General features: G+C 37.8%; 1 protein-coding gene across 4 annotated transcripts in view; it reads right to left on the bottom strand.

The window, feature by feature from the left end:
• Positions 1 to 13,532, bottom strand: part of LOC102096498 (dynein axonemal heavy chain 5-like) — a 170,061-nt gene that overhangs the window by 139,273 nt on the left and 17,256 nt on the right. For all 4 annotated transcript variants that reach the window (XM_065052935.1, XM_021295674.2, XM_065052934.1 and 1 more), the window contains exons 13-21: positions 12,275 to 12,456; positions 9,877 to 9,996; positions 8,952 to 9,153; positions 6,030 to 6,125; positions 5,123 to 5,296; positions 4,940 to 5,029; positions 4,076 to 4,231; positions 2,934 to 3,073; positions 852 to 1,003 (exon numbers count right to left, since the gene is read on the bottom strand). In XM_065052935.1, coding sequence (XP_064909007.1) covers positions 852 to 1,003; positions 2,934 to 3,073; positions 4,076 to 4,231; positions 4,940 to 5,029; positions 5,123 to 5,296; positions 6,030 to 6,125; positions 8,952 to 9,153; positions 9,877 to 9,996; positions 12,275 to 12,456 — 1,312 coding nt within the window. The remainder of the gene's footprint in view (positions 1 to 851; positions 1,004 to 2,933; positions 3,074 to 4,075; positions 4,232 to 4,939; positions 5,030 to 5,122; positions 5,297 to 6,029; positions 6,126 to 8,951; positions 9,154 to 9,876; positions 9,997 to 12,274; positions 12,457 to 13,532) is intronic.

A 13,532-nucleotide genomic window follows, 5' to 3' on the forward strand; every position in this document is an offset into this window, starting at 1 on the left:
ACACAGCAGTGTGACAGTGGTGCCCAACTGCTGATGCTTTAAGTGGAAAACATCATTTGTTCCTCTTAGGAAGTTAATGGCAGTCATTGTCTTTTTTATTGACTAAAATGGACAAATAATCCAACCAATTCCTTAGCTTTTATATATGTATATATACACACATATATAAATTAGGTTGTCCTAAATCCATTTTTTCACATTTTCTCCTGAGTTTTTGTCTAGAAGACAATCACAGGAGCCCATACCTCGATGTATTAGATGAACTGAAGATATTAAGCTCATGCATAGTGAGTTCAGCACATCAATGGAAGGTCAGAGTTATTTTGCGAACACTGAACCAATAGCTAATTTGTAAGTATCCAACATACATTCTGGTCACCTTAGACGCTGCATATCTTCAAAAAGCTATGGTGCACACCCTAGAGAAAAGCATTCCTTTCTAGGGGCAAATCTATTTCACCTGCAGCAGCAGAAAACAGGAGGCAACCCAGATACTCTTGCTGCACAACCGCTACCATGTAAAAAAGGCCAATTTCCACCAGAGCAAATCCTCATCCAAAGAACCATTAAAACCTGAGTTATAGCTATTCAGATACTTAACAAAGAATCATAGAATCATTTTGGTTGGAAGAGACCCTTAAGATAAAGTCCGACCATAACCTAACTCTAGCACTAAACCGTGTCCCTAAGAACCTCATCTAAACCTTTTAAACACTTCCAGGGATGGTGACTCCACCACTTCTCTGGGCAGCCTGTTCCAATGCCTCACAACCCTTTGACTTGTATAGATGGAGTGTTCTTCCTGAAACTGGCATGAAAATTGACACTTCTTCTCCTACTATTATATGTACATTTATTGATGTTCAAAGAAGTCCATGACAGCTGCATAAGGCCCGGAGTAAGTGCATCCTCAACTTGTCCTATGAATGGTTTCATCACTGCTTTCAGTATAACAGGAATCCCATTCACACGCTCTTTGTAATCCATCAATAGATTCTGGAGTCTGTAAGACATGATCATGTCAAGAATGTACTTAAGTCAGGTATTTGAAACATACAGAAGTTTGAACATGTTTTCTGTTAATAAGACTTCCAAGTTCTGGCCCTGTGTTAAAAATAATAACTCTTCTTAGCTCTTCCTAGCTCAAACTTAGCGTCCTTCTCCCCACTAACAGCAGAACCAGAACAGCGACATAAGTACCTTCAGTAAAGTGACTGTGATTGATTTAGAGAAACTTTCTTCCAAAGAAAATTTATTAGAGTTAAAAAAGCCAGGAAACTGAAAACATTATTTTTTTGTTCCCTTCTTCCTCTCTTACAAGACATGGTATGAAATGACACTGCTTATAAGAAAAGCTAGATCCAAACCACTTAGGACACCAAATCCCAAAGAAAAACAGTTCAAATTCTCGGTGGCCAACAATGATAGGACAAGGGGTAATGGGATCAAGCTGGAACACAAGAGGTTCCGCTTAAATTTGAGAAAAAACTTCTTCTCAGTGAGGGTGCCAGAGCACTGGAACAGGCTGCCCAGGGAGGTTGTGGAGTCTCCTTCTCTGGAGACATTCAAAACCCACCTGGACATGTTCCTGTGCGACCTCACCTAGGCGTTCCTGCTCCAGCAGGGGGGTTGGACTAGATGATCTTTTGAGGTCCCTTCCAATCCCAAACATACTGTGATACTGTGTGATACTGTGAAATTCTGAATCACGACTTACCAATACAGTTCCATGAAGAGCAAGCTACATAATAAAGCTGCATAAACAAGAATTAGAAGCGAATGCAACTCAGAAGTCAGATACATAATGAGCTTCTTACAACTGCTGAAAAAAAATAAGGTAATTGCTGTGTTCTGGGCCAGATTAAAACCATTACTTTAAACATCATTATTACAAACCATATACTGAGAACACATTCACAAAATATCCAGAAGTGTTTTTCCAGTGTTGCTTAAGCAAAAATCTGCAATCTCTGAATATTCTTTCTTTGCCTGGGGAGTGAGTCTTAAGTCTTTTTTAGAGTACAAAGTAAGTTTGGATTATTTTTTTATTGCAAACACTTTCTGTTATTTTTGTTTCTCTTGGGTGGCAAAAGTTAGGGCTGTGGCTTTTTGGAGCACATAGAGTTTGCCTTGCACGTTATAAACTTCAGGTTAGTTTGTCCTAAAACACTCCACGGATGATTAAAGAAAAATGTGGTATTGTAAGAGTGAAAGACTGAAAACTTTAACAATAGAAAAAGGGAGGAGGTGTTGAATTCTGGTGTTTCTGAAACTCTTTGAACTTCTCCTCTTTTAGTCCACTTCTGTTTTTAAAACTACCTAAAAAACACTCCCCACAAAGGATGGCTTTTTAGAAGACCTGTCATCCTTGCTTAGTGAGTTAGAGAACAATCAGCATCAGGGGGAATGGAAAGAACTCTTCCAGCACAGAATTAGACTGCTAAAATAAGCAGAAAGAAATTATTTAAAATCAGCAAAAGTTATTTTCAGATATTCAACATAAGAGAGCAAATTATAACTTAGGTGATGTATCACCTATACAAATGTGTGGGTTGTGCCTTAATACAGTGGTAAATTCCAGATTGTTTTTCTAACAGAAAAAAGCTTTTGATGTTAACAGTAATATTTTGGAGTGTAATCTCTATGTTATAGTGCATAGACGCCTTAGCAGTACCTAGCAGCCTCACTTACAGAGCAGCTGTTGCAGTAACAAAACAAAAGCATGTAGGCATTTTCCGGTAATGAGATTTTGTGGAGACAGGAACAACTGCATGTTACCCATATTACTATGGAAATGCAGGGGAAAGCAATTGAATTTCAATTAAACTCCATCAAAAGGAAAAATTATAATAAATCAAAAGCATATGCTATGGACTCAAAGCTTGGGATTCTCATTTGCAGATGAGAATCAGATCAAAAAGCAGTTCACTCACTCCATTTGATGTCTTTTAATCTGTTCTTCATCTGCCCACAAACCAAGGACAACATCTGGAACTTCAAAATTCATTTTTTTCAGGTATTTTGTTTCATAAAGTACTTCCAAGACCACTGGGTCCAAGTTTACAAGTAATTCCTTCATGTAGCAGTAAAGGGAAAAAAAAGATACAGAAAATAAGGTAGCAGTTTGATGGTTACATGTAGTGTGATACAACTGGAACATATCACAAGGTGTAGATGACTACAGAAGATTTTTAAAACAGATACCCATGTCTCTGCACAGAACTTCATTCCCCTCTGCAAACATCTGGATTTTCCGAAGTATTAATCAACCTGTATCTTACACTGATTTCAATTTCCTGTGATACCTTCACTGTGCCCTAACACTTGGCTCCTGTGACTTCTTAAGTTTAATTCTAGTTCTGCAGCTACACTCTGTGGAAGGTAATTTGCCTTTTCATCTCAGTTTCTCCATTGGTAGACTAGGGAGAAATGTTGTGTAGGTTGATCTCTGTACACTTGGAGGCACCTAATGCTATTAAGATGCTAAATAAATTTGAAAACGAGGTTCTAGTTCTCCATTATGGAATAATTAGATCAAAAAATGACACATTTAGACCATAATTTCTCTGCACCACAGCAGAAGAAACAATCAGTGAAGTAAGAATGGTGAGATTTTCTGTCTCAGCAAGCAGTTTTGAAAGCAAATTAATGAATGATTGCAATATACTCAACATAGTGATATCGATCACTACAGAGAAGACCATGATCTAATTAAAAATTCCTTCCTTGACTAAAATTTTGGTTAACATAGAAATTAAGACATGAAAAAATATCTAGGAAGATGTAGATAAGTCAATAATAGATATGTATCTGCCGGGTACTGCCTCTTTTATGCCCTGAATGAGGCAGGAAACTTACAAAGAAGAGACATAATAAACTCTGTTCCATATATACACAAAAAGGAAAGTAAATTTAAAACATTAAACACAAAACAACACAACAGTTTTAGTAGGTCATTTTTTTAAACTCTATTCAGATTATTTTAATGCTGTGCTTGTCTATCCATGATATGATCGAAGCAGCATATGTAATACTAAACAAGGCAACAGTAACACAAAGAATAAATCATATATACCTTGGTTTCTGGGTGCCTAAAAAGTAAGGAAGCACACAGAGCATTTCTAGCCCGGTCAGCAAACCTGCACCAGGCTCTATGATAAATAAGTTCAAATTCCAAAAGAACTGCAGCCATTTGATTGTAGCTCTTAATAACCTTTTTCATTTCTTGCGTCTGCAATTCAAGGAGAAAAAAAGGCAAACACCATTTAATCAATTCCATGAGTCTAATATAGTAGAAATGTCCTCTACTAGGCTTTTCCTCACCACCATTAGGAAAAGAAAACAAACAGAAAGATTTAAGTTGTGCTATTGTAAAGATAAGGTAAGACACAGAAACATTACAGCTATTTAGGAATTCAATTATTAAGAAGTACTTAACTATTCTAAACAAAAGAACTCTTCTCAATTTTTCCTCCCAGTCTTGCCCATAAAACAAAGTCTATACGGTGACCTATACAAGGCACTGATGTCCCATTGAGAAAGCTATAAAAATAATATTCTTTCATGAAGTGTGGCCCATTTAAGGTTAAATATCTCAGTTCTCTTCATTACAGATCGCAGCAGACAGAAGGCTGTAAGCTTAGGTACAAGGCCAACAGTGCCACTATCAGGATGCACACGAGTGAAGCCTCAGAAGGCACAAAAGCACTGGCCTAAGTCATCAGCTTAATGTCTCGTGGGAAGTAATGTCCCCAGCCACAGAATAATAATGCTGCAAAAAGGAATTCAAATCCTGGAACAAACACCAACACCTTTCCTGTCGGATGAGCTTCAATATCTGTTGCTAGAAAAGTGAGCTTAGAAGTATAAAAATAAATCATGTGTCTGTTAATAACATGCTTGAAAGCTTTGCATAAATCCACTTCTGCTAATTTCCAACCTTCAAAAGTGCGGTTTTCTTTTTAAGGAATGTCATTGGATGGTCGATTTTTCTATATAACTGCTGGGCCCACATAATCTTCCCTGTTACCTAAAACACAAAAAATATGAGGTTATATTTCCATTAACTTAAAAAGAGTCGAGAAGCAAAGTCTTTGCTCTCTCTCATTTAGTTCTTTCTTACTGGTGGTATATTACGTGGTATAGGTGGATTTTCTTTTTGCTCCTGGTAGAGTTTACGAACAAACTCTAAGTCTTGGCTATACTGCTGAAGGACAATGGTATACTTCTCATTCAGATCAATATGATTTTCTCCGATTTGTTCAAGCTTCATCAGAAGTCCCAGCATCTGTTCAGTCTAAAAAGGAGGATGGAGCATTTACTGCAGCAGATGTTAATAGATCATAAAGTCAATTTTCATATTTTTTTTAAATTTGTAACATGTAAGTTTGTAAGTTGCTTTCTAAGAAACACAGAAAAGTCCATACAGACAAGTTAGTGAATTTTACTTCTGCATTTTGTCCCATATAGAATATAATTAACATAGTATGAACTGAGAAACTGCTACCACTACAGTATAATGGAATTGGTTTTTTTTCTGACTTTCATCACACTTTTTTTCTGCAAACAGTTGTGGTAGAACACCTACAACTTTATTCATGCTTCATTAACATCTCATATCATGATCAGGGCCTGAACCAATGAACAGAACTGACATTAAGGTAACAGATGGCAGAAATTATTTCATTACTCCTACCAGTCCAACAGGAATAACTCAAAAATGCAACAGGAAGCATGGACAACACCAAGAAGAAGAAAGAAAATAAATTTCAGAAAAATAGGGCTATAAAATTGATAAGGAAAGAAGGAACAGAAAATTGGCACCAAGAAACAATGAACATTATCTTCCAGCACTTCTGCAGTCGACTTTTCAGACATTTGTAACAAGCTTGGTGTCCTCTGACATTATCTCAGGCAGCCATCAGCACAGTACAGAACACTGGCACTAATGAAGAAGCTCAGCAGGACCTATGGGTGCTCAGCCTTTCTGAGCACCAGAAAAAGCGTGTTGCATTTGTAAAATTACTTACAGTTACAGTCTTCTCAAACCAGGAATCCACAAATTCTTGTATGGACTCATACAATGCTGCAATTTGGTTCTTAAATTCAAGGTAATCTTTCTCAAACTAGAAAAGGGTAAAAAAAAAAATTAAAAAGAAAAAAAAGGTACCTATAGTGTTGCTTTCACATAACACAAAATTATTTCCCTGAAGTTTTTGTTTTATGTGCCCAGTGCATGTGTTCAGCACTGCAAGAAAGAGAACAAGGACAACACCAGTAACAAAGGCATTTACATTCTAAGCAAAGCAAACAAAAAAAAGTGTTGGGTTATGTGATTGAAGCCTCATTTTTATGAATACAGAGGAGCACAGGGGAAGAAGGACAGGCAGAGGAAATCTAATAACCTAATCAGTGAATAGAGCACACTCATCACCTACACCCAGCACTGCCATAGCAGAGCGTTCAGCTCACTGTCCAGGTATGAAACTCATTGAGATGAGCAAACTGTCAGACTCTCCAGAGCATGTTACAGACTAAGGGAAGTTATTGCCTAGGAGATAAGAGGCTCTAATACTACAGTTTACCAGGGAAGAGCACTTTGGGACTGTACAAAATTTATTATGGGAGTTAGGGAAGAAGCAAAGGCAGGGATCAATGTGCTTTGTGGGAGGAACCAGTGTGGGAAAATGGAGGCATGATGGGATAAAAGGAGTCTGTCACTTGAACAGGTCAGTACGTTTTTCCATCTGTGCCCTGCACCTGATCGGCACAGTCTGTGTTGTCCTCTTACTTATCTCCATTTCTGACCATTTTCCTGGGTGAAAGGGTGCTCTCTTCCGTGTGAATGGGTGTGTATGGGAGTCTATGCACCAGCAACAGGAGCGACAGGGCTCAAGGGCAACTTACAAGAAAGATGAAGAGAGACTTTTACCAAGGTGTATAGAGACAGGACAAGGGATAACAGTTTTAAATCTACCCAAAAGAATGTTGATTTAGATCAGACATAAGGAAGAGATTTTTCACACTGAGGGTGGTGAGACACTGGAACAGGTTGCCCAGAGAAGCTGTGGATGCCCCACCCATGGAAGTGTTCAGGGTCAGCTGGGACACGGCTTTGAGCAACCAGATCTAGTGAAAGCTGCCCCTGTCCACTGTGACAGAGGGGCTGGACTAGATAATCTTCAAAGGTCCTTTCCAACGCAAATCATTCCATGATTCTACAGAGACCACAGGTCACTGGGGCCTGTGCACCTGTAGAGTCAGCAGCTGGAGAGACTGGAGTGTATTGAGGTCTAAGTATCAGCAACCAGGGTAGGAATCATGGATCACAGCAACCAGAAACACTGGAGCACGTGCATATTGGATGGGTGGATGTGTCACATATAATGGTTAGAGAATACCAAACCAGACCAGGCAGACCCAGACAGCTACCAGAGACAGTAGGGTCTGAAGATCAGCCACTGATAAGGTTGTAAGTCTGGACAAACTACAAGAAAGAAATGTTAGGATGTGTGTGACTTTGTGTGTCAGCAACCAGGAGAGCAAAGGGATCCAGGGGTCAAGTAGAGGGTGGACTGATTGCCAAGTTACTGGAGGGACCCACAGCACGTGTCTGTGTGTGTGTGCATAGGCCTGAGTTCCAGCAGTGGGAGTGGGGCTGTGGCCTTTGGGGGCGAATTTCTAAGTTCAGGAGCTGGGGAGACCTGGGTACCCAGGAGCCAGTTGTTGGACAGACTGTGTAAGACCACCTGGAAGGAACCATGTAAATATATTTTCTACTAACAGGCCTTCATTAATTCCTTAATACTGTTTGTATGATTGCTGTGTTTTCAGCTTGTATTGAGGTGGATGGCCAGAACCGTGTATAAATGCATGGTGTATACGTGTGCGTGCAGCCTGTTAGGAATTACACAACCATCCTCGCAGCTGGGGACATGGAGCTGTGACAGCCTCACTGCTATTAGACTCCCGAATTTGGCAGCTCCTAACTATAAGTAATTTGGGTATTTATCTGTAATAATTTTTCTCAGAAGTCCAAAACACTGAGGACATGCAAAAAGAGTTCAATGCAAACTTTTTCTCGAATAAAGCAGTCTACAAGCTTGGGAAGATAGTCCATAGTATACTTTGCTCAAATCATTTAAGTGTAGGAAAGCATGTGATTTTTAAACACCTCCAAATGCCAGTTAAATGTTCACTTTCAGAAAACAACCACACAGCAAGAATTACAGAAATGTAAGCCATTAGCCAGTTAGAAGAAAGCCAAAGGTACTCTAGACTTAAATGTTTAAAGGAAAGTTCCTGATAGTTGCAAGCTACAGTTCGGGAAGGCAGGAGACTAAGTCAACATTTGTATTACAGCACTCCTATTGTGGGGCTATCAATCCTGCAAAGCAAACAGGCTACAGCTCAATTCCAGCATGTACAGGCTGGACTAAAACAAGAGTCTGAAGCACAGGAAAAGTCTATTTAGTTTTTACCACTCTGCTCAGCACTGGAGATAATATCATTAACTCGTCCCTGTAAAATGTTCATCTAAGTGCCTTTACTGTGATACTGTGATACTATAATAATGCCTTTACACTAAGTATTTTCAGTAACAATGACTAACTCTTGCAACAAGATGAACTGTATTTCATGTGTTGACCTGCCTGAATTAGTTTTCAGTTTGCAGTACAAAATACATGCACCTCAAAACGAACAAGTTTAAGAAAATTTGTTTGTAGCATTACCTATCACACGAAACCTAGTTTATCAAAATTAACGAAAACATTTGAAATAAAAGCCAAATTTACCCAAACACTTTCAAATTGTATTAAAGGATATGAAAGTATTATTATTACAGCAAAATACTACATGCATTGTTATACAATTTAATCTTCTTTGCATAACTCCAGTGAAAAGCACAGAATTAAGGGAATGATTGTCCAATAGGTGCTGAATTTATGTACCTCTTTTTTTCTGTGATCCAGAACATCATACTGTTTGGATTTGGTGTTTGTAGCAATGCTCTGGTAATGAGTACTGATCTCTTCGATACCTTCTATTTTTATACGCTGGAGCTTTAAAAGGCTTTCCATCATATTGCTCATATCTGAAATCTTCTCCAAACGTTTACAAAATGTATCAAATTTTCCAAATATATAGTTTTCACTAACAATAAAAAAGCAACAGAGGGATTGTTATGCAAATGTGTTTGTAATAGATTTTCTCTATTTAACTCATTCGTATTCTACCAGAACTGCTACCAAGTTTCATATAAAAAAACTCTAGTGTAATAATTACAAATCAAATAAGAACCATTTTAAAGTAATGCATATAAACCAGAAAATGCTTAATCCTTATATTTGTACGTTAAAAGCCTTTATTATATTTCACAGGAGTTACTCTTTTAAATAAGACATTTGCAGGAGATCAAAATGTGAATGTACAATACTAAAAAATGTCCCATGCTGAAAGTGCCAATACAGGTAAAAATCCCCTTAGCACTGTGACAGGCAAGCTAGCCCAAAGGTGACTAAATTCCCCTGGAGTCTTTTCACTTGTATTCATTAGTCAAATTTGTTGGGATTTCAGACCATACGTAAACATATGTATTAACACATGCATAAATTCTCCTGAAGTCCCCTTGGACACCTGCTAAATCAACAAGTTACTGGCAAAAGCCTTTCACTGGTTTATTCCTGAAAACAAACAAACAAACAAACAAAAATAACAACAACAAACTCACAAACCTCTGCAACATCATGTTTCAATTATAATAAATGCTGCATTTTAACTTAGTATTTAGCTTTTCTGCTATCCAGCAGATATAATGACATCTCATTTGTAAATTGTATAAATGAATATGATTCCATATTAGAGTAAATTATTTACCTAAAATCAAATTGCCTGTCACTTCGATTTTCCTTTAGCTCCTCCCTAATTCTCTGAAAGCATGTTCGGTACAGTTCTTTGAGGGAAATGCATTGTTGTATCCTCTTTAGCAATTCTTGCCTGAGGAAGAAAGTACAGAAGACAGAAAATCATTGTAAGGAGGTCCTCAAAAGAGCATAAATAAAAAGAGAGTATTTCAGTCAGACATGCAACTTTGCAAAAATAAGAATACAAAATTATATGTTACCTGAAAACATTCAAAATATGAGGATTACATTAAAAGTTTTTTTCTTAAAATTTGTTATCTACATTGGATATTTTTAGTGTAGGTTTTATTGTCATCAACCCAAAACTTTCACAGCATAGTCCAGAAAGGACTTACACTGGGTAAACCCTGGCTCCTGAATGCCTTTGGCTTGGCCATTTCTCATCTTCTGTAAACTGCATATTTCTGATGGGTTTTCCTTCATTTGTTTCTTTGTTTTTTTCTATGCAGAGAAGACTGGAGAGGTATTTTTCCAGACTACAGTATGCATGAGGAAAGTCTTGTTTCTTTAAAAAGATACACCAGGAACATCTTGGTTCCTAAGGCCACAAATAGTTACATCTTATACAGAGTTGTTCATGAACCCTGAGGTACTGCTATGCATGAGATACACAGATGAGGCATGGAAATTAGCCATAAGCCATTTACTCAAGACTGTTGCTCCACTTTGGCTTTGTCTTTCATCTTCCAAAAGATCATTTGGAATGAAAATGAAAGTCAGACTTTACAGACTGAAACCACTAATGGGGACAGAGAGGAACTTTCGCAGGGACAGCAGCAGCAAATAAATAAACAAGAAGAATGTCTCAAAAATAAATTCGGCTAGAATAAGCAAACAAAAGTATTCTAATTTTATTTAAATTAATTCTTTAGAATAAACATAGCCAGTAGTTGATTGATTACCAGTAATTTCTGAAATCTTCCTTTTACCAACACCAAAATACAGCACGAAACCAAATTATTTATTAGATTCACTTTTATGTCTCCTAACTTCAGTGTCACTTTTGACTTGGCTGGAATTTAAGCACAGATATCCTGACTGTTAATGACTGATGAAGCTTGTAACACCTTTTCCTTCTCGCCGCAGTAACCATAATCTTGCCCCAATTATACTCTTTCAAGAGGTTATTCAAATCATTACTTTTCTAGTTGATAACTTTAGATGTCATGCGCATCTTAAACCCTCTCTGTGGTTTCTCCCTTTTGCATGAAAATAATTGAGTTGTTCTGATAGTATGTGTTCTTCCTAGCCTATCTCCAGTTAACTTATCCTTCAGATAAATGACATCACTTTTTCTGCCAGTGATGTCAGCATTCACCATCCTTCTGTTAAGTTTCATCCAAACTCTTCTGTGCTTCCACTTATGCTGTATGTAGCACTTGGGAGCAGCTCCTTGCAAGTAGCCACAGAGTGGCTAACTCGTCCCTTCCTTGAAAGGTCTCCTTTAGTTCTCCTGGCACTGATGCCTACAGAACACCCAAGGCCATCACAGGGTTTGCTGAAAACACTGTCACTCCAGTTGGCCAACACTGCACGACTGCTGGTTTTTATTCATCCCTCTTTCCTCCCCCATATCTTTATTCACTTCTTATGTTTCAGACTGCAAGCTCTTCTTATGTTTTAGATTGCAAGGTCCTTAGAGCAGGGGCAAATTTTTTGTGCTTTTTCTGTATTGTGCCTAACATTTGCTGAAAACCTGAGACTCTTCCTATACCAAGAGCTGTAACAAGGACGATAGAAAAGAAGAATAAAACTCGTCTTAGGCATGTCTAACCAGCAAACTTACAGGAAATCTAGCTTTTTAAATTTAAGGTGCCTCATTAGCACCATTTACAGTCCTCATGTGTTTGCTCATACAGCATTGTCCACGGAATACTCAGAAAATTAAAGTCTGTGTCTAATCACCCACATACCTCACACCAAACAGAGCACAAATGAATTGTGATTCTGGTCCTGGTATAAACTGTCTCCTTCCTCAACCTGACTTTCCTGTCCACTAACAGCAAAATACAAATATTAGATGGAACTTCACCAGTTTGCTCTCAGAGCTTCTTTATGAAAAACCTTAGCTCCCAGTTCTAATTGCTCAAGTGTGTTTTAGTCTAAAAAAAAGCCAAAAATATCAAATGTTGTGTACTGATATATATTACGTGCTTTGCAACAGCTTTTTTCACAGAGTACTTAATTCTACAGAAAATGAACAGACACAAGCTTAAAATTAACATGGGAATCAGTGCCTGATAGGAGGACAAAGGGCTACTTAAATTTGCCTTTTAATAATCTTGATGAGTAATCTATAAACTTATTTCTAGTGCTTACAGAAGAAGGTGGAATTATTAAAATTCTATTACCTGTCCAGATCCCAGATTTTTGAAACACCTTCACAGAGATAGGTCTTGCATGTGTTTATCATTTGATTAGTGATTTTAAGAAGAAGAGACGTCATGCGCTCTGACGTGTTGTAGTATGGTGATGTACAGTAGATCATACAGACAGTATTCATTAAACTGGGTACGTGTTCCATCATTGTTACCTACATCAGGAAAAAAATGGGAAAGTCAGCAATTTGAATTTCCTAAAAAATTAACACAAGGGAAAATGTGACAATGCTGGGAATACACTGGTCATTGGGTAAACATCTTTTTCATTGTAATACATTTTTCTTGTAGACCTCTAATTATGAACTGGACCATCCAATTCATTTGAGGGGACTTAACACACTATGACCAAGATTTTCCAGAGGAAAAACAGAGGCTGCACTCTTTTTGGCCATGCTCTCCAGTACATGAAGGTGCTCTATGTAGTCTGTTTTGCAAAGGAATATGCTACCTGAGGTAAAGAAGTCCTACACTGCTATAAAAGAGTTGGCCCGCTGTAGGAAGGACAGCAAGAAGAAAGTTTGCCTTTGCTCATTTTGCCTAGTTCTGTGCAGAAGAGAAATACAAAAGGAGGTGGCAAGGCAATAATAATCTCTCTCTTAGTGAGGACACTGAACTACAGACTTTTCTGTCCCACAGAAATGCATGCAAGCCAGATACTCTGAGAACTCAGAACAAGAGACAGTGAATGGTCTAGAAAAGCATTAAAAAAACCAAAAAAGTATGGTATATAAAAGTCAAATCCAATATGGCCACACAGTGAATATTTGCAGAACAAAAGCCATGTGAAATAGCACAATGGATTCAGAGTACAAGCTTTGAAAACAACATTTAGAAAAATTGTAAGCAGCTGGATTATGTGTAAATCTACTGAACCATGTAAGCTTAGACAGTTTTGCCTGGTGGCTGTATCTTCAAAATTCATGCTCTCACTTAAAAAAATGAAATCTCAGACCCATATGGTTATGAAAGTAAGTTTTAGCATTTGAACCAAGATGACAGTAAATCCGTGCTACCTGCAAGAGAAACAGTTTTAACCTGTAAAATAAGTGGAAGCTGTCCAACTTCAGCTCAACTGAAGGCTTAAGATCATTTTATGATACTTGCATTAAAACAATCACAAGTAACTAGTAACTGAAGCATGGAGACAGGAAGCAGTACCATATGTAAAGCCCAACCTCCCAAAGACAATTCAGCTTGACATCAGGTTTGAAAAAACAACATCTTTTGC

The sequence above is a fragment of the Columba livia genome, chromosome 2, assembly GCF_036013475.1.
Source record: "Columba livia isolate bColLiv1 breed racing homer chromosome 2, bColLiv1.pat.W.v2, whole genome shotgun sequence".
Classification (NCBI taxonomy): Eukaryota; Metazoa; Chordata; class Aves; order Columbiformes; family Columbidae; genus Columba; species Columba livia.